The following is a 20652-nucleotide window of genomic DNA, read 5'->3' as shown; positions in this document are numbered from 1 at the left end:
CCAGGGATGGTCCCAGACCTGCTGAATTTTTCCAGCAATTTCTGTTTTTGACTGGGAAGGCCATATTGCCTGGACAGAATGGGGTGAAACCCCTCTTAAAGTCTGCTGGCCTTTATGTAATAATGTTTCTACATGGTATTCGTTCAAAAATCCAGGATATTCACCAGCGAACAAGGTGATGAGAGCTCGCTGTGAAAAAAGAGAATGAGTAATTTGAGCCTTAAGTTTAGAAGATTGAGATAAAATCTTGAAATGCTCAATGTTCTGACGGGGCTTTTCAATGTCATCTAGCTGGGAGCATGGAGGGATACTATAAGATAAACGTTAGATTATTTAGAACTGAGATGAGGAGAAATGTCTTCACTTAGAAGCTTATGAATAATTGCCTCCAGAAGGTTGTTAATGTTCCATTGTTGAATATACTAAGACTATGATAGACTGATCATCAAGTCTTTGAGGAATCAAAGCAACTGAGCGCCAGGTAGAAGAGTGGAGGTGAGGCAGAAGATAAGCCATAATTGAAAAGAAAGGAATCAAACAGGGCCATATGATCTACTCTTGCTCCTCCTGCTTATGTCCATGGCCTCCATACATTACAAAGAATTTGCAGCCAATAGAGTGCTTTTGAAGCAAAGGAAATGCAGCAGCCAATTTATGCACAACTAGATCTCAAAACAGCAACATGATATTATTCATACAATCTATTTTACTGATTGCAGCTGACCTGTAGTGAGGTTACCCCGTAACAATGATCTTCTAGCTATAGCCATTCTATAATAATTATTTGGTCACTAGCGTTCTTAGACTTCTTTGCCCTACTAGCCCATTCAGTTTCCAAAAGGCCAAAATAATGCAAAAAATGGCATAGTTAGGTCACTGAAATAGTTCAGACACGCTGTCTGTTGTGTGACTGCATTTGACACAATGTTTTATCTTGGTTGTGTTCAGTTAAATTGTTTCCTTGATAAAACATATATGATCAGGAATGCTCATGGAGAAACTTCAGTAGTTTGAGGAAAAATTCAACTTTGTCATCTTTCAACTGATAATAATAGAACATATTGTGTTTGATTTAAGGCAAATGTAATTAATCACTCCCCAACTAAATTACTGGTCAGGACACCAAGGACACTTTGCCTGCTCTTCTTTTAAAATAGCACAGTAGTATATTTTAGATCACTTGAGAAGGCAGGCAGGTCCTCAGTTAAATGTTCTGACCCAAAGATACTATGTCTGATTTGGGTTGAGAAGTAAGTTTTGGCTAACATCCTGGGTTCTTGTGTTCTTCAGCAAATACTGTGAGAGCTTTTAAACTAACCTGAACAGGCAGCTGGCCCATATGTAGCAACTAATTCAAAAGAAAATGCAAACAATATGCCTGTAATATTGCACAGGTACATTAGTCTAGATTACGCGTACAAAGTTCTGGAGTGGATCTTGAACTTTGGACTCAAAGACAGCAATCATCAACTGAGAAGTAGCTGTCAAATGATTAAGAAATAAAATATGATAAACTGTCTACATTTGGCAGAAGTTAAATATTTACTGAAAATACCCATAACATACTAGTCACCAATACAGTTTATGGAACATAGTTAAAGAAATATGGCTGAAATATTGTATCATACTGAATTGTGCTGTCAGTGCAAAAACAGGTCATTTAATCCTTCTACTTTATTCCTGCATTTGTGTTTCACTTAAAACTCTCCCAGCTTCAACCAACCTTATCAGCATTACCTTCTATTCTTTTCTGTCTCATAGGCTTTCCTACATTTAAAATGAAAAAATATTGCTCCCTGAAAAGTTAAAAGGCAAGTATGATGCCCACTGTGCACCTAACACATGGTGATCAGGGAGGTCCTATTTTTGATTGTTGAAATTAGTTGATTTGCCTGGGGGTTACGAATTTAAACAGGGGGACACAGATGAGATTTCCGCTCATTTGCTATTCAGCACTCTCTGGCATGCACTGATACACAGATACCAGCTGAACAACTTGCATTTAGATAGCACTTTTAACAGTTTAATTTTCCAGGATAATAAAATGAAGCCTATCTCGCACAATACTGTCTCATCCCAACACTAAAAATATCTACAAGAATTGTCTCAGTGGACATATGAAGGTGGGTCAGTAAGATGGGTACTCTGGGAGAAAAAGTGACAACAAAAGGGCTTTACCAAATTTCTACATCAAAATGCCTGTCAGGCACTTGTTGCTGTTACTCTAAGCTGCCATGAACATGTTTAAATACAAGTGAAAACAGAAGGGATGTTACTGAACATTTAGAGATAAATGACCAGTTAGGTGTATTTCCCTTTTAATTGGAGCTGACCATATGCAGTGTTTGAAGAATTTTCTCAACATCACACTCCCTTCTGGATTGTGCACACTGCACAAAATAGCTGCCGAAGCCACAATATCTCTGCTCCATCAAGCAACTGCCTTTGAGGAATGCAGTTTACATTTTAATCATTCATTTGGCAATAGTTCAAAGCTTTACTCAGCATTTTCTTTGGTACTGGTGCTGGGCTAGAGTTATTGTTATTAGGAGGATCAGATTCTCTTTGGTTAGTTTTTAAGTAGTGACCTGCCCACTTCTGAGACAAAGAAATGAAATTGCAATTAGAATTGCTGTTTCTACTCTCTCCAGAACTCAGTTTCTTAATTGCGTTACCAAGAAAAAAATACTATTCCTATCCTCATGCATTTCCTTCCTTTATTCACAAGAGTTGTTTGCCTACATTAAGAATTTCTCAATTTGCTGTAGAATACCAAGAGGGGCAGAGGAATTAAGTGACCTTAGAGTGAATGCCCACAGATCGTTAAAGGTAGCACGGCAGGTTGATAAAGTGGTTAAGATGACGTAGAATCATAATTAGAATTCTTTGCAGAAGAAATGAGCAAATTAAAGAAGAGAGTGCTAGTGGATATGATCTATTTGAATTTCCAGAAGGTCTTTGATAAGGTGCTACATAGGAAATTGCCGAATAAGAGCCCCGGGTGTTCTGAGGAAGGGTCACCGGCCTCAAAATGTTAACACTGATTTTTTTTTCTTCACAGATGCCGTCAGACCTGCTGAGCTTTTCCACCAACTTGTTTTTGTTTCTGATTTACAGTATCCACAGTTCTTTTGGTTTTTCCTTAAATAAAGGATTGGCTGACTGACAGAAGGCAGAAAGTGGGGATAAATGTATCTTTTTCAGGATGGGCAGCTGGTGATTCGTGGAATTCTGTGGGGGTCCATGTTGGGACCACAGCAATTCAGGTTATACATTAATGATTTGGATAAAGGAACTGAGGGCATTGTTGTTAAGTCTGCAGATTTCATAAAGATAGATGGAGGGACAGGTAGTGTTGAGGAAGTGAGGAGGCTGCAAACTGACTTGGACAGCCTGGGGGAGTAGGCAAAGAAGCGGCTGATTGAATATAATACAGAAAAATGTGAAGTTATGCACTTTGGTAGGAAGAATAGAGGCATAAACTGTTTTCTAAATGGGGAAAGCTTTGGCGATCTAAAGCACAAAGGGACTTTGGAGTCGTGGTTGAGGATTCTCTGAAGTTTAATGTGGAGGTTCATTTGGCAGTTGGGAAGACAAATGCAATGTTCGCATTCATTTCAAAAGGGCTAGAATACAACAGCAGAAATGTATTTCTGGGATTGTATAAGGGCCTGGTCAGACTGCATTTGGCATACAGCAGTTATGGGCCCTGTACCTAAGGGAGTTCCGAGTTCAGCAGAATGGGAAGTGGGGCGGGGGGGGTGTGGTGAAGAAATCTATTGAGGTACATAAAATGTTGAAGGGGAGAAGGTGGACATTGAATAAATGCTTCCCCTTATGGGACAGTTTGAACAAGCGGTCACAGATTTGAATGTGAGGAAGTAGGTTTAAAACTGAGATGTACAGTGCAAACTGAGTGCAGTGGAGGCAGAATCGATCGACAGACACAAGAAAAAGTAGCAATGTTTCTGATGAAAAGTGGGATAAAGGGCTACAGGAAACAGATAGGAAAGTGGAGTTGAGATTAGGATAAGATCAGCCCTGATTACGTTAAGTGGCAGACTGGGCTCGAAGGGCTGCATTGCTTACTCCAGTTCCTCACTCTTAAAAAGGATGGGCTTATGTTGGAGAGAGTCCAAAAGAGGTTTTACAGAATGACCACAGGGATGAAAGGTTGTCTTCTGAGAAACTGTTAAGGACTTTGGATCTGTACTCAGTGGAATTTAGAAGGATGGGGGGGTGTGGTATCTATTGAGATATATAAAACGCTGAAGATGATTGATAAAGTGGACATTGCACAGATGTTAACCCTTATTGGACAGTCTCAAACGAGAGGTAGGTTACAAACGGAGAGGAGTCAAAACTACTCAGTCATAGAATTATACAACATGGAAACAGACCCTTCGATTCAACCAATCCGTGTTATGTTCCCAAACTAAACTAGTCCCACCTGCCTGTGCTTGGCCCATAACCTTCCAAACACTTCTTATTCATGAACTTATCCAAATGTCTTTTAAACATTACAACTCTCTCAAGAGGGTGATGAATCGGTGGAACTCATTGTAGCTGAAGGCCATGGAAGCCAAATAATTGAGTGTTTTTAAGACAGAGATAGATGGGTTCTTGATTAGAATTAGCCTTTATTGTTATGTGCTTGCAAATAAATGCATTGAAAGGTTTGTAATGTCGCCTGTCGGCACCATGTTAGGTACAGGGTACTTAAGTATTTATTACAGACTTTAAAAAAAAATCATAAAAAGTAATTCAGCATAAGAATTAGCAAGCGGATCAAAGATTACAAGAAGGCATGACAATGGAGTTGAGAAAGATATCAGTCATGACTGACTTATAGAGCAGAAGCGATGGGCCAAATGGCCTAATTCTATTCCTATGTCTAATGATCTCATATGGAAGATCCTTCATTAGCCAGAGTATAGGAAACAATTGTAGAGGGGTTGTATTGGAACAGTACAAATCAATAACTGTGCCACAACTTGAATACTACGTGCAGTTCTGGTCAGCTCATCGTAGAAAGGATATAATTGAACTAGAGAAGATACAGGGGAAATTTATGAGCACGTTGCCAAGAGTGTAAAATTTATCTGTTGGGAAATGTTTCATAGGGTGGGACTGTTCTCATTGGAACAGATGAGGATGAAGGGAGTTTTGATTGAGATAGATTTGGATAAAGTGATGGAAAGGGCCTATTTTCTTTGGCAGAAAGAATCAGTGACTAGGGATTTAGATAAACAAGTTCTTGACTCATTTAAAAGGTGTCTGGATATGCACTTCAGCTGCCGTAACCTGTCAGGCTATGGATCAAATGACCTTTTTCTATGTTATAACCTATGATTTCTATGAAATACCTTAACCCTTTTAACATGATATTTTGAGGGGGTGGCAGGGGTCAGTAATAGGACTCTTGCCACTTTGATTCAGATCAAGTAACTCTGCAAAAGACGAGGAACTGAATTTGGAGACTTAAGACTGTGCGATTGATGAGCAACAATCGGGGAAATTGGCATCAAAATATCCTGCAATGGAATATTAACATACAAGTTCTTAATACAAAGTGTTGACATCTAGATCACCACTGACTTGTGCCAGATCTTTTACAGTAATTAGAATATGACCATAACCAGTCAATTCCACAATACAAAATAGAGTATGTACAATATATGTAGCAGCAGGTTACTTTGCCAGTGTTTTATTCCGCTTTAAGTGACAGGTCTTCAACATCTTAGAATGAAATATGTTTTTAAAAAGTGATTTAATATAATTTGATTATTAAAATACTGAATTCTGCACACGATCAAATGAAGGAGGTCACAAACTTCCATGAGCAGTTGATGTCATTTATTTCACACTGACTCATACTTTACAGCGGTGGTCCCCTTCATGCCTATCCCAGGAGAGCAGAGGTCAATTGTAGTGTGCCATTCCTGACCCCAGCTGAGTTATGGTATTGAATTTAGGAACATTCTTAGTCTGTGCTAGTAGGGGAAGGCCAAGCCCATTATTAACTACCTTAGAATGAATTCATGGTGCAGAGTAGTTGATAAAGATGTCCACATATTGATCCTTCTAAACAAAAATCACTCCACATTTAGGGACGTTTACATTATTTCTACTGAATTTAACTTTCTTCACACAAAAAGGTGGTAACACGAGACAGGACCTTAAATGGTGCCATTAACAGTGAAGTGAGCCTACGAATGCTTGGGAATCAAATATTCAAAAATTTCTCAGTTATTTCTCATCACTGTCTTTCCTGTGGTCTTTAGGGCTACACGTGTGATATTTAGCAGATAATGTGCTGTGTTTCCTGCCTGCTTTGGGTCACCACTCTCATAGTCCTGGTTGAGAAGTAACCCTTAAAAGTATATCTCAGTTATTGAAGCAGTTTAGCACCTAATTTTCTAGTGCTAGGTCAAAACAGCTCATTTCTGAACAAGTGCAGTTCTGTTTGAACAGGGTATCATACGCTACCCTGCACTGCCAAAGTACAACACTTCAACACACTCATAACTTATTCAAGGTTTCCACTCACTTCCTTCGAGTGGTTAACAGCCTATTCAATAATTATTTACAAATAGAATTCTATTTTGTTTATTTGGGAATTTTGTCACAAAAATAAATATTCTCCAGTTACATATGAATCACTCATGTTTCATACCTATCTTCAGTTTCTGTAAATCTATTTTAATCTTTAAAAAAATTAAAAAATGTGGTATCTAAAATTTTTAACTTTATTTTGGATAAAAATATGTTTGATTGCATTTTCTCTTCTAGAGAGAGGGGTAACCTGACAGAGGTCTTTAAACTTCAGGGTTAGATAGGGTAAATGTAGAAAATATTTTTCCATTAACAGATGAAATCATAGCTAAGGGCTATAAATATGAGATGGTCACTGATAAATCTAAAGGGATTGAGAATAAATTTATTTTGTCACAGCGTGGCCAGAATGTGGAACTTGGCATGATAAGTAACACTTGAGGTGAATAGTATAGATGCATTTAAGGTAAAACTAGTTAAATGTAAGTGAGAAAGTAACAGAAGGATATGTTGATATGCAAGATGTAGGATTGAGAGATGCATGAATACCAGCAAGAGTCTGTTGAGCCAAATGGCCTGTTTCTTTGCTGTAAATACAATGCAATTGAGAGGTTTAGTATTGGCAACAATTTCCAGCTTAGGAGATTCTAAGGGTATTCAGTGTACATGAATGAGAAAAGAGGAGGAGAATGTGAGTAGGGCCAGATAAAGAAAATAAAATAGAGGGCAATCTAGACCAAAAATACTAGCATGCAAGGTCAAAAGGCCCAGAGAGATTTGAACTGCTGCTTAACGTGTCACGGCCAGAAAGTGACCAGACAAAACTTCATAATCGTATTCAAGTTTTCAGCTCTCTTGTTTGTAGTGGCTCCAAGCAAAGGATTATTCTCTTACCCTACTGATAAAGATAGCAAGAAGGGGTGGAGGTAGAAGCCAATAAACACATCAATCATCTACCTGCCAAGTTCCCCAAACAGTATTCAGTGAAAGGGGATGTAGGGATAGGACAGTGGTATTGGAATATCAAAGACACGTGATTCTCCTCTATATCAGAAGAGTGCTATTGATGGCTTTTTCCCTCCCCACCTCCAAGCTGCTCATATTTAATGGCTCGGCAGGAAGAGGTGGAATGCTACTTTACAAAGACAAACCTTTTCAAAAGAAAATGAAACAGGCACTTTGCTAAACAAAAGGAAAGTATTTTGCAATTCACATATTGGTCCACTAGTGACATTAATAATGTCCAATAGAAGGACACAGGTAAGATGTCATTATCTCTTCATAAAGTTTAAACATGCAGCACTATACCAGGTTTCCTTCAAACCACTGAATTGTACAACACAGCTACTGTGTATCAGTCCTCAGTTTTCATTACACTGTACTCAATGATTTAATTTATAGTTAAGGTGGACATCAATTGTTTCACATCATGATAGACAAGGTCAGCTCCATATAGCGTTATAATAAATATAAACAAAAACCAGTCAACAACCAAATCATCACAGGTCAGTTCAGAAATAGTGACATCCTAAATACCCGATGAGTCATTTTTACGGTTTAAAGAACTACATAACTTTGTTTACACTGCACAAAGACATCAGCACCAAGGAGACAGCGCAAAGCCAATAATTAAATGGTAAAAGGCCCAATGACCCCTATGAAATTAAATCTTGTGTTTAATGTAACTGTAAAATTTTAAGAAGTGACTTTGACTTGAGCAGCTCTGATTTCCTTGGCTTTTTAATGTATCCTTTATATGGTCATGATCTCCAGAATGCAGGATGCAAGTAACCCTTTGGCAGAGGAAAGTCTTTTTGCTTCAAGCATTTCTGAAATAGAACGATTAGAAAAAAAAACAATATTAATTTCAAGCAAGGCACATTTTTTGAAAATTGTTCTGAACAGTTACAAAATTACACTGTAGTCCAATCTAAATGGTCCTTTATCCACAACTGTTCGCAAGCAACATGTCTACACAGGTCACCAGGAAGATGGGCAAATGCTTTGAATGAATTGCCCATACATTTTATTGCAACTGAAAGCAAATGCCTCTTTTTAACAAAAGCAACTGAAAGAAATCTGCTGATAAGGCAAAGATAAAATTAAAAGTATCAATAAAGGATTGTAATATGGAGTCTGAGAACACAGACAACTGATAGTCTCCCGTTCAGTGCACAGAATTTAGAGCACAAAAATGGACCATTTGATCCAAGCAGGCATGGGCGACATGGTGGCTCAGTGGTTCGCACTGCTACTTCACAGCACCAGGGACCTAGGTTCAATTCTAGCATTGGGCAACTGTCTGTGTATGGAATTTGCACATTCTCCCTGTGTCTGCGTGGGCTCCATTTGGGTGCATCTGCAGAGGTTACCATAAAAGATTCTCCTTTTCAAACTATCCCGTCACCTAAGGTGTGGTGACCCTAAGGTTAAACCAGCACCAGTCATCTCTCTCTAATGAGAGAGCAGCCCTAAGATGTGGTAAGGGTTTGGCAATTTTACCTTTTATTTTCGGCCCTAGCTTTGGGTTCACCCACAAGCAGAAACACATTCTTTACCCTACACTGCTATTCCTTTTACGGTAAGCAGCTCTATTAGGTCACCTCAGCCTTCTCTTTTCTTGGATGACAAAAGCCCCAGTCTAATGATTAGACTGATTAATAATCAGAAATTCAAAATGCTGCAAGCTGTATCATCATAAAGAAATTGTTTATATTTAAAACACCTGAATTCTAAAAATAAAAGCTCTAAGCTAACCCTAAACAAAAATACAAACAAAACAAGCTAAGCATTATACTGTAAAGGGAACAGCAATGTTGCAAAAAATGTACACTACAGTCTGCAGCATTTGAGGTATAAATTAGAATCACTCAGCACAGCAGGTGGTGAATTAGTCCACCATACCTTTGTTGGATTTTGAAGCAGTACTCAGTTAATTCGTCTGCCATACTCTTTCCCAATGTTTTTTTAAAATATTTGTTGTTCAAGTATTCATCAAATTCCAGATTATAGCAACTTGTTACATATAGAAATTCTCATCTGTATGCACTGTCCAGAACTCTGATCAGTCATTTGGAAAGCCAGTAAACATTATCAAAAAATGATTTTTTCCGGGTCTAAGAGGGAGAAAGTACAGAGTGAGATGAGTGCCCACAGTGGTATAATGGGCTGAATGGCTTGCTCCTGTTGCGATATTATTGTACAATTTTAATGAGATTAAGACCAAAAATGCTGCTTTACAACCTCAAGATGTTCCAGGCTGAGGAGAAACACAAGACTGAGACGTGTGATGGGGCTAGAGACTAGGACAGAGAATCTGGGATTGCAACTAAAATGTTTTATGCAAGATTTTCAAGGAAAGATCATTCAATGACAATGTGCATTCATATAGTCTCGTAAAAATGTAGTAAATCATTGCAGGTGCTTTTCAGAAGCACTAACAAAATTTGACAGCAGGGCACACAAGGAGATATTAGGAGCACTGGGCAGAATGACATGACAGTCCAGTAAAACACTGCTCGCACTGGGGACAATCATCAGAGACAATAAAATGGAAATGGGAACATTTTATTTATCCAGGGAAAATCATACATTAAATTAGCCCACTCTTGTCAAATAAATAATTTTCCTGTCTTGATGTTTGTCCAGAAGCACCACATGCAAATCTAGTGTAGAATTGTGGGTCTGAAGCTACTTAAGAAGTCAGCATTATTACATTATAGCAAGAACTGCAGATGCTGGAGTCAGCCTGAAGTGAAACATCAACTTTCCTGCTCCTCTGATGCAGCTCACCATTATTTAGATAACTGTTCCACCTTGTAAGAATAAAATTGAGACACCCACCAAACAGTTCAGAAATCAATACCTATTGTATCTTCTCCACCCTAGGCAACTGAAGGCACATCTGCCAATGAATCAGGTATCATTGTGTTTAATTACATGCAGGATGAGGGCATCAACTGGAGTTTATCTGAGCTTAAAGAGGACCCTGGTGGTACCGTGGTAGTGTATCTACCCCTGGACAAGGAGGTCTGAGTTCAAAACCTGCCTATTCTAAAGATGTGTAATAACATCTATGAACAGGTTAATTAGAAAACTAATTTGAACTTAAATGGGTCTTTAATGGCACAGTGGTAGTGTCCATTCTTCTGGGCCAGGAGGCCTGGGCTCAGGTCTCACTTTCTCCAGAGGTGTGCAATAAGATTTTTGACAAAGTTGATTTGAAAACATATTGACTAAGAAAAATCTTGAGGTACAGTGACAGTGTCCCTATCTCTGTAATCTTTTACAATTAACCGTCTCTCTGCCTCCCATTCCTGTTCAAATCCTGTTTGATACTACACCAATAATCTACCTTGGGACATTGTACAAAATTATAAAGATATGCATAAACACTAGTGTTGTTGCTGTGAATGGGGGTAGGTTCATTTTGTCTGAAATCTCAGATTTGGGATTTAGGAAATTAATTCCACACAAAAAAAAGAGCTTTTACCTCCAGGAACTGGCGCAGCCTGATCACAGCCCCAACCTGCCCAGTGCCTGTAACTGCTTCAATCCTACAGAAAGTGAAATAGGTCAAGTAAACACATTTGTTTTTAAAGAAACTACACAAACACAGACTAAAGTACATCTTGTGAACAGCTGTGATAAAACAGAACTGAATTGCATAAAGAATCTGACATTTTGGATTACTGAAAATGAGAGAAGTATCTTTTTGGCTGCTTTGTAGAAATATAAAAACCCGGATCTAATCCTTGACTTCAAATCAATCTTTCTAAACTTTCACGTATCCCTTAATTCCCTTAGTATCCCAAAAAACAAATCAACATCTGTCTCGAATATACACAATAGTATAGAGCACCCACAACCTCTGGGACAAACATTTACAATCCTGAGTGAAGAAATTTCTCATCTTAGTCCTGAAGTGCTAATTACTTACACTGACATAGTAATTCTTTGTTCTAGATACAACAATCTGGAAGAAACTTTATGTGTTTCAATTAGATCACTTCTCATTTTCCTACAAAGGACAGTAAACGTAGAGTACTTTACTCATTCTCACACAACAGGACAATTCCCCCACCAATTCCAGGAATCAGTTCAAATCAGTACACCCTTTGTTAGGCAAGGAGATCAAAGATTTAGACCAGGCCAGTGGAGTAGCACAGTCTGAGAGACTGCTAAGCCAACAGGAGGAAATGACTTACATGCTTGTGGTACTGTTCACAGCTTCAGGACATTGCAGCGCTTCACCGCCTTCAAGGCATGTTTGAAGTCTATGTCACTGGTGTGATAATGGAAACATCGCAGCCATTTTGCACAAGGCAAGCTCTCACAAGCAGCAAAACGATGACCACCAAATAATCTCCTTGTTCATTATGCTGTTTGAAGGATGACTATTAACCAGAACACCAGGGATAACTGCTGTACTCTTTCAACCAATTTAAGTCAGCTTGAGATTGTGAAAGGGGCTACAGAAGTGCTTTTTCTTAATATCAGTAACTCAAATTGTCTGCAAATTAAAGGAAAAGTGGGATAAACTGTAAACATAGCCACATAAGACACTGAATACCTCTGTGTGGCCCATGATAGACTCCTATGACATGCAGAAGGCCTAAGTAAGGAGGGACCTCACCCATAACCAGTGGAATAGCTAAACTGCTCTTGCAAAGTGTTGGAAAAAATGCAATAGACAAATAGTCTTTTCTGTGCTTTAACCATTCTGTGATTCCTTGATACTGAGATTTTGTTACCTGGGGAAGTAGTCATTCTTGATCAGGATGATCATCTTCCAGAACTGGTTCTGGTACTTCTTCATCAAGGCATTGCCACAAACCTGTTAGAGAAGGGAATAATGACAGACAGCGAAGGGTTCAGCCAAACATGGTTTCTCAAAGAAATATAAGTTTACACAGCTCAGCTAAAATCATCTGAGTAATTATTACTATGTCAGTTCTTTTGACAATCATCCCAATTAGTCCCACTCTCCTGGTCTAACACCATAGTTCTGCTTTTTTTTTCTTTTCAAGTACATATATTATTAGATATATATTGTTATGGACCACATCAGAACCACCCCCCCACCTCAAAATATTCTAAGGTGATAGGCTAGACCCTAATTTTTTCTTATTTTAAAGGCAAACATAAAGTGTCTGTCCCTCATGGAATGCGATTGGCCAAACTACTCCACATTAAGCAAAACACAATTGATTTGAAAACTCTAGTTAAAATACAACAAAAGAAAGAGAAATTCGAATAACTTAACTATTGGGAAAACTCAACAGAATAACAGATACAGCAACTATTACTAGTTAACTGTTCCAATGCAGTAACACTCCATAAACACACCCCATAGCAGAAAAGGCAAATTCAGACACAGATTCTCACTTGCGGTTCTCCAAACCGAGAGGAAAAAACATCAAGAAAACATTCAGAGAGTGTCACAGCCAGGAGATATTCACTGAAGCTTCCAACTCTTGAGATGCCAATAGCTTCTGATGTAAGCTAAACCTAAAAATCAGAAAGCCTGGTCTGATTGAGCTGGCCATACCCAGGCCACTTCCATTGTTCCAATTTATAAAAAAACTCCAAGGCCTCACAAGTTATTTACTTTGCAGAAAGCTCGTAACCTCTGCCTTATGACCCATCTTCAAAAATACCAGGACAAAATAACCTCTTGAAAACCACAGCTTTGTCAAATATCCCATTTACTTTTGAAACTGCTTCCACAAGGCTCTCAGGCAGTGCATGCCAGATCTCAATGACTCACTGCATAGATGAAAAAGTATGAGCTAACTATTAACTCTTTTGCCAAAATACCTGAAATCCATGTTCGCCAGTTTAACAATACTGCTGCTAGCAAGAAACTGTTTATCCCTATTTAGCCCATCAAAGCCCTCATGATTTTGAATATCTCTATTCAAGTGCCTCTTAACTATCTCTGCTTTAACATTCCAAACCCCTGATATCATTCTAGGAAATCTCCTCTGCACTCTTCAGAAGATCTTAACATCCTGTGTCAAAGGTTTCCCTTAACTTCCTTGCTTTCGAACACACAATTCACAACAGATAGTTTCCAGTTATTAAGACATTATTTTCACAATTCCCAAGGCTAAATAAAATAAACACACACAAAGAATGGCACAAGGGATTTTGAAGTCTTGGGGTCAGGTTTAGATGGGAATCAAAATCAAGTTGATGGTCAGTCCTATACATTTACAAAAAAAACCTTTCATCTCTACTTTAAACTTCCTTCTATTTAATATTTCCAATATGTTGAATTTTGAAGTCCATTTACTGAGTGCTAAATAATACAAAATATTGGTCATTATTTACAGAATTGTATTGCAAAGCCTCCCCCCCGTTCCAAATCAAAGTTAAAATATGTAACAAATGATAACATGATAAAGCGACCAACCATCTGAATCTTGTTTGTTGCAAACACCACCTCCATCATGATCCAGACAATAACTCACTGATAATAGCAGAATGAGAAAAGTTCTAGCATCAGAATTTGAACTGTTTATATGTTTCAATAGATTTATGTAAGTATGCCACTTTAATTTACAAAGCATAATTTTCATGCCAAAGAATAAGACTACCATTGCAAAACAAGTTATGAAACACAACAATCAGCCTAACTATGATTGGAGTCATCAATAACATGCACTCATGTAGCACCTTTAACGTAGCAAATCAGCCCAAGCTGCTGCACGAAATGGCACCATCGAGCTGTATCCAATCTGAAATATAAAATGGTTAAGCAAGGTGGATGAAGGGAGCGTAAAACAGAAAAGTTTTGATTTTGAATGTGGGCAGAGAAATAGAAAGAGGGGTTTAGGAAGAGAATTAATTCCAATGAAGGTTATGCCATTAGTTGTAGATTGAAACAGGGCAGTAGGGTGTAGGAAGAGAGTATTCTTATCCAAGGTGCAAGAGTAGAGATTACAGGGTTGCAGTGTTAAGGTACAGCAAAGTCTCTTAACCAGGAATAAGGAGAATAACATGAACTTTCAGAGGCATGGGAAGGCAATGAAGCTTGGCAAGAGATTGCTGTTAACAGCATGTAGAAAACCACAAGACACAGAAGCAGAAGTAAGGCAGTCAGCCTATCAAGACTGATCTGAAAACTTTCCTGCCTTTTCCCCATAGTCAGTAAGAAAAAAAATCAAGATTAAAAATCTTGTCAGTCTCAGCTTTGAGTATTTTTAACAACCAAGCCTCTACAGCCATCTGCAGGAAATAATTTCACAAATTCACTCCCCTCAGTCAACCACATTGCCGTGGGTTTGGAGTCACAAGTGGGCCAGATTTCCCATTAAAACGGATCTTATTTCGGATCAGATTTAAACAGGAATCAAAATCCAATTGATGGGTCAATCCTATACTTTTACAAAAAAAAACTTTCAACTCTACTCTAAACTTTCTTCTGTTTAATATGGCATATTTCTCTCCTGAAGGACATTAGTGAACCAGGCAGGTTTTTCCAACAACTGACAACAGTTTCACAATCACAATTAGATCCTTAATTCCAGATTTGTAGCCTGAATTCAAATTCCTCCTGTGATGGTGGCATTTGAACCCAAGTCCCTGGAACAACACCTTGGTCTCTGGATTAACAGTCTAGCAATAATATGATCATGCCATCCATCGAATGCCATCCTGAAATGCCCCCTTTTATCTCAACTCTGTTTATTAGCCAATTTTCTGTCCACCCTAAAATACCACAACCAACACCTTGGGTTCTTATCTTATTTTGCCTAATGTGTGTTACCTTATCAAATGCCTTTTATAAATCTATAGATATTACATCCACTGGTTACCATTAGTGATCGTCCTTTCTATCTCTCCCAAGAATTCTAATAAATTAGTCAGGCATGATTATCCCTTTGGGAAGTCATGATGATGCAGTGTAGAAGGTAGTAGTTTAGTGGCATCATTGTTACACTCTATAGCATTAATCCAGAAACTCAGCTCATGTTCTGGGAACTCAGGTTCAAATCCTGCCATGGCAGATAGTGAATTTTGATTTCAATAATAAAAATAATCTGTAATTACACATCTACTAAGGACCATGAAACCACTGCTGATTGTTAGAAGAACGCAGCTGGCTCACCAGTGTCCTCCAGGGAAGGAAATCTGCCATCCTCACCTGATCTGGCCTATATGTGGGTCCAGACACACAGCAATGTGCTTGACTCTTAACTGTCCTCTGAAATGGCCTAGCAAGTCACTTGTAGAAATCACTATGAAGTGTCAACAAGGCACTGAAACTGGACAGGCCACCCACCTACTATTGCTCTAGCATCTGAAAAGACAATGGCAGAAAAAACCTCCTTACTTACATCTGGGCACTAGTGCCAAGATTGCAAGGTTTAATTCTCATAGATCATAGAATCCCTACAGTGTGGAAACAGGTCATTTGGCTCCACAGGTCCACACCACCCCTCCAAAGAGGATCAAACCCAGACCCATTCCCCTACCCCTTCCCTGTAACCTGGCATTTCCCATGTCTAATCTGGCTAACTTATACACTCCTGGACACTACAGACAATTTAGCACAGCTAATCCACCTAACCCACACGCCTTTGGACTGTGGGAGGAAACCCACGCAGACACGGGGAGAACGTGCAAATTCCACACATTCAGTCACCCAAGGGCGGAATCAAACCCGGGTCCCTAGCGCTGTGATGCAGCAGTGCTCACCACTGAGCCACTGTGCTGCCCAAATTCTGTAAGCAAGACTATGACCCAGACATAATCGTTACCATCCCTGTTTATGTTATGTGCCAGGACATGCAGCAGGACAGAAACAACAGAGATAGCAGTGCAATGGTTTACAGTCGGGAGACAGGAGTCCTCAACAATGACTCCGGACCCCATGAAATCTCATGGTTTTAGGTGAAACATTGGCAAGGAAACCTCCTGCTAATTATCGTGTACTGTTTTCCATCAGCTGGTGAATCAGCACTCCTCCATGCTTGACAATATTTGGAGGAAGCACCAAGGATGCAAAATGTACTGTGGATGGAGGATTTTGATGTCCACCAAAAGTGGCTGGGTAGTAGCACTACTGATTGATTTGGTGGGGTCCTAAAAGACAAAGCCACTAGAGAGTCTGTGCTGACTGAACCAGCAAGATGGAAAAACATATTTGACCTTATACTCGCCAATCTGCCCATGATAGTATCAATAAGAGCAGCCACTGCACAGCCCTTGTGGAGATGAAGACCCACCTTCACACTGAAAATACACAGTGTCATGTGGCACTATCATTACGCTAAATGGGACAGATTCAAATTTTTCTAGCAATTCCAGACTGCATAGCCATGAGGCCCTGTGGGCCAGCAACAGCAGCAGGATTATACTCCAGTACAATCTGCAACCTCATGGCCTGCATTATACCCATCTCAATAACTACCATCATGCCAGAGATTTAGTTCAATGGAGTGGGCAAGAGGGCATGCCAGGAGCAGTGCCAGGCATACCTATAAAATGTGTGAATCAAAGCTACTAAACAGGACTATTTGCTTGCCAAACAACATAAGCAGCAAGTGATAAACAAAATTAAGCAACCCCACAATGAATGGATCAGATCGGAGTTCTGTAGCCCTGCCACGTCCAGTCTTGAATGGTGGTGGGCAGTTAAATAACTCACTGGAGGATGCAGTTCCACAAAAATCCCCATCCTCAGGTGATGGAAGAGTCCGATACATCAATGCAAAAGATGAGGTTGAAGCATTCACGGCAATCTTCAGCCAGAAGTGCCAAGTGGATGATCCATCTTGGCCTCCTCCAGTGGTTCCCAGCATGCGAGTCTTCAGCCAATGCAATTCACTTCACGTGATATCAAGAAAGGTTGGAGGCTATGGGCCCTGACGACATTCTGCCAATGGCACTGAAGACTTGTCAACCAGAACTTGCCGCTCCCCTAGCCATGCTCTTCCAGTACACTTACAACATTGATATCTACCCGACAATGTGGAAATTTATCCAGGTATGTCCTGTACACAAAAGGGCAGGGAAGATCCAACCTGGCCAATTACAGCCCCATCAGTCCACTCTTGATCATCAGAAAAGTGATCAAAGCTGTCATCAACAGTACTATCGAGCAGCACCTGTTCAGCAATAATCTGCTCAGTGATGCTCAGTTTGGGTTTCGCCAGAGCAACTCAACTCCTGATCTTATTATAGCTTTGTCTCAAACATGGACAGCTGAAATACAGCTGTTTTGTCTGAAGTGAGGGTGACTGCCCTAAAATCAAGGCTGCATTCAACCACAGGAGTTTCAGGGAGCCCTAGCAAAAGTGGAATCAATGGATATTTAGGAAGGGGCAAATTCCTCACTGGCACTTTGGAAGACATCTCAGCTCTGGTACAACTCTGCAGGAGTTCCTCAGGATCATGTTGTGGACCAACTATCTTCAGCTGCTTCATCAATGACCTTCCTTCCATCATAGGGTCAGAAGTGGGGATGTTAGCAGTCCATGTTCAAATGCAACAAAATCCAGGCCTGCGTTGACAAGTGGCAAAATAACATTCATGCCACACAAATGCCAGGCAGTGAATGTCTCCATTAAGAGACAATATAACACCACCCCTTGACATTCAATGGTTACTATCGCTGGAAACCCCCCCCCAACCCACTGTTAACATTGCTGGTCAGAGACAAGGAACACCACACTGAGTAACTTACTTCTTGGCTCGCCAAAGCTTGTCCACCACCTACATTGCACAAGCCAGCAGCGTGTGTCCTTGTATGTTATGATCTGCCTGTACTACACGCAATTAGGTACATGTGACAACAATAAATCAAATCAAAATCAAGTTACTTGCCTGGATGATTGCAGCTTCAACAACATTCAAGCAGCATGACACCATCCAGGATAATGCAGTCTACTTGACTGGCATCGCATCCACATACACTTGGTAGAAGTGGTGTTTACTATTTGTAAGATGCACTGCAGAAATTCAGCAAAGATCCTCAGACAAGACTTTCCAAACACACGACCACTTCCATCTGTAAGGACAAGTGCAGCAGATACACAGGAACCCCACTACCTACAAGATCCCCTCCATATCACTCTCCATCCTCATTTGGAAATATGTCACTGTTTTTTCGCCGATGCTGGGTCAATATACTGGAATTCTCTCCCTAAGGGCATGGTGTGTCAACCGTAGCAAATCGACTGCAGCTATTCAAGAAGGCAGCTCACCATCACCTTCTCAAGGGCCATGAGGGATCGATGATTAATGCTGGCCAGCCAGCAACCACGTCCCATGAATACATTTTAAAAAATACATGAATGTGAATCAGAAATGGTAGTGTGGCACTAATGTCACTTCTCTAGATACTCAGGCTCATGCTCCAGAGACACAATTTAAAACTCACCTCAGCTGGTAGAATGAAGTTACAGTAAGAATGACAATGAAACAACCATTCATTGACATAAAAACCATATCTGGTTCATTCATGTTCTTCAGGCAAGAAAACCTGCTTTTCTTACCCAGTCTGCATGTGACTCCAGACCTACAGCAATGTGTTTAACTCCTAACTACCATCTGAAATGGCCTAGCAAGCAACTCTATTGCAGTATTTAAGGATGGGCAAAATATCAGCCTTGCCAGTGACAAAAATATCCCAAAGAAATTTTTAAAAAGTTAACTTGCTGAATTTCAGAGACACTTAAAAATAGTAGATACTGAGTAAAGTGTCAAAGGGAAGACACCAGAGAATGACAGGGCATTGCAAACAGCACTATACCTCTAAGAAGTCATACAGCAGTGTTGCAGTAATGTCAGCCAGTGGTTCCATGTTCAACATCTGAGCCAGCCAGTGCCAAGCATGATTCAGCCCATGAGGATGCTCCTAAGCAAAGAAGAAACAATGATTAAATAGTGATCATGTGCCGACTTCGATCATTTGAAGAGCTCAAAAAAAATACTGACTAGGCTATAGCTGTTTGAAATAAGGTTGAACTGTAAACTAATTAGTTGGGGGGTGTTTATTGATAGAGAACATAAAAGTTTACAAAGCAAAAGCTCATGGTGGCATTGCAGGGAAGCTATTTGTGTAATGATGTCCAGGGTGGGACATAAAGGGACAGTGTATAAACATGAAAAAGCAGCATAAAGAGTCAAATTACAGAGAAAAATAGGCACAATTAATGTCTCTTAAATGCAAGTAGTAATTAGAATATAATAAGTGAATGAACAGTACACAGAGGTTAACAAAGTGTGAAGCTGGATGAACACAGCACGTCATCATCCTCTCTGAAGGAGGGTCTAGGCCCGAAACATCAGCTTTTGTGCTCCTGAGATACTGCTTGGCCTGCTGTGTTCATCCAGCTACACAGAGTTATCTTGGATTCTCCAATGTCTGCAGTTCCCATTATCTCAGTACACAGAGGTTAATGGCTACAATCTTATATCCATTACAGAGACGTTGTTGCAAGGAGGTCAAAGTTGGGTGTTTGAGTTTTTGAAAGAACGAGCAAGAAGGAAAACATGGTGGGGTAGCTTTGTTAATAATAGGCAGAATGCGTACAATAGAAGGAAATTTTCTTAGATCCAAACAACAAATGGAGAGACAACACTGGTAGGAATAGTCCTCAGGCCTCTAACAGTAACTATATTGTAGGGCAGAAAGTAAATCAGGAGACGATGAGGGATGCAAAAAAAAGCAGGGCGTTAATCATGTGAGACTTCAAAACTTCATATAGATTGGGAAAGTCAGATTGATACATGCAGCCACAAGGAGCAATTTATAGTGTATTTGGGATAGTTTCCAAGAAAAATATGTTGCGAATCCAACCAAGGTCAGGCAATTTTAATCTTGGTAATATGTAATAAAGCAGAGTGTCATAAGTGATCGCAGAGTAAATATTCCCCACGAAAACAGTGACCATAACATGATTAAAACTTAGCATTCAGTTTGAGGGAGAAACTTTAAATCAGAAACAACTCTACTCAACTTAAATAAGAATAATTACAAAGGAACAAGGGCAGAGTTGGCTGGTATGAACTTGAAAAGAAATCCAGCAAAGATGGTTGAGGAACAGTGCCAGATGTTTATGATATATCCCAATAAGAGCGAGC

At 39.6% G+C, this 20652-nt stretch overlaps 1 protein-coding gene across 2 annotated transcripts in view; it reads right to left on the bottom strand.

Moving 5' to 3' along the window:
• Positions 1 to 4606: 4606 nt before the first annotated feature.
• The window catches only part of gle1 (GLE1 RNA export mediator), a 51889-nt gene continuing 35843 nt past the window's right edge, over positions 4607 to 20652 (bottom strand). For both annotated transcript variants that reach the window (XM_048558872.2, XM_048558873.2), the window contains exons 13-16: positions 19319 to 19423; positions 12309 to 12391; positions 11048 to 11111; positions 4607 to 8384 (exon numbers count right to left, since the gene is read on the bottom strand). In XM_048558872.2, coding sequence (XP_048414829.1) covers positions 8316 to 8384; positions 11048 to 11111; positions 12309 to 12391; positions 19319 to 19423 — 321 coding nt within the window. In that variant the 3' untranslated portion in view covers positions 4607 to 8315. The remainder of the gene's footprint in view (positions 8385 to 11047; positions 11112 to 12308; positions 12392 to 19318; positions 19424 to 20652) is intronic.

The sequence above is a fragment of the Stegostoma tigrinum genome, chromosome 29, assembly GCF_030684315.1.
Source record: "Stegostoma tigrinum isolate sSteTig4 chromosome 29, sSteTig4.hap1, whole genome shotgun sequence".
NCBI classification, from domain to species: Eukaryota; Metazoa; Chordata; class Chondrichthyes; order Orectolobiformes; family Stegostomatidae; genus Stegostoma; species Stegostoma tigrinum.
This window is presented reverse-complemented; position numbering and strand designations above follow the sequence as displayed.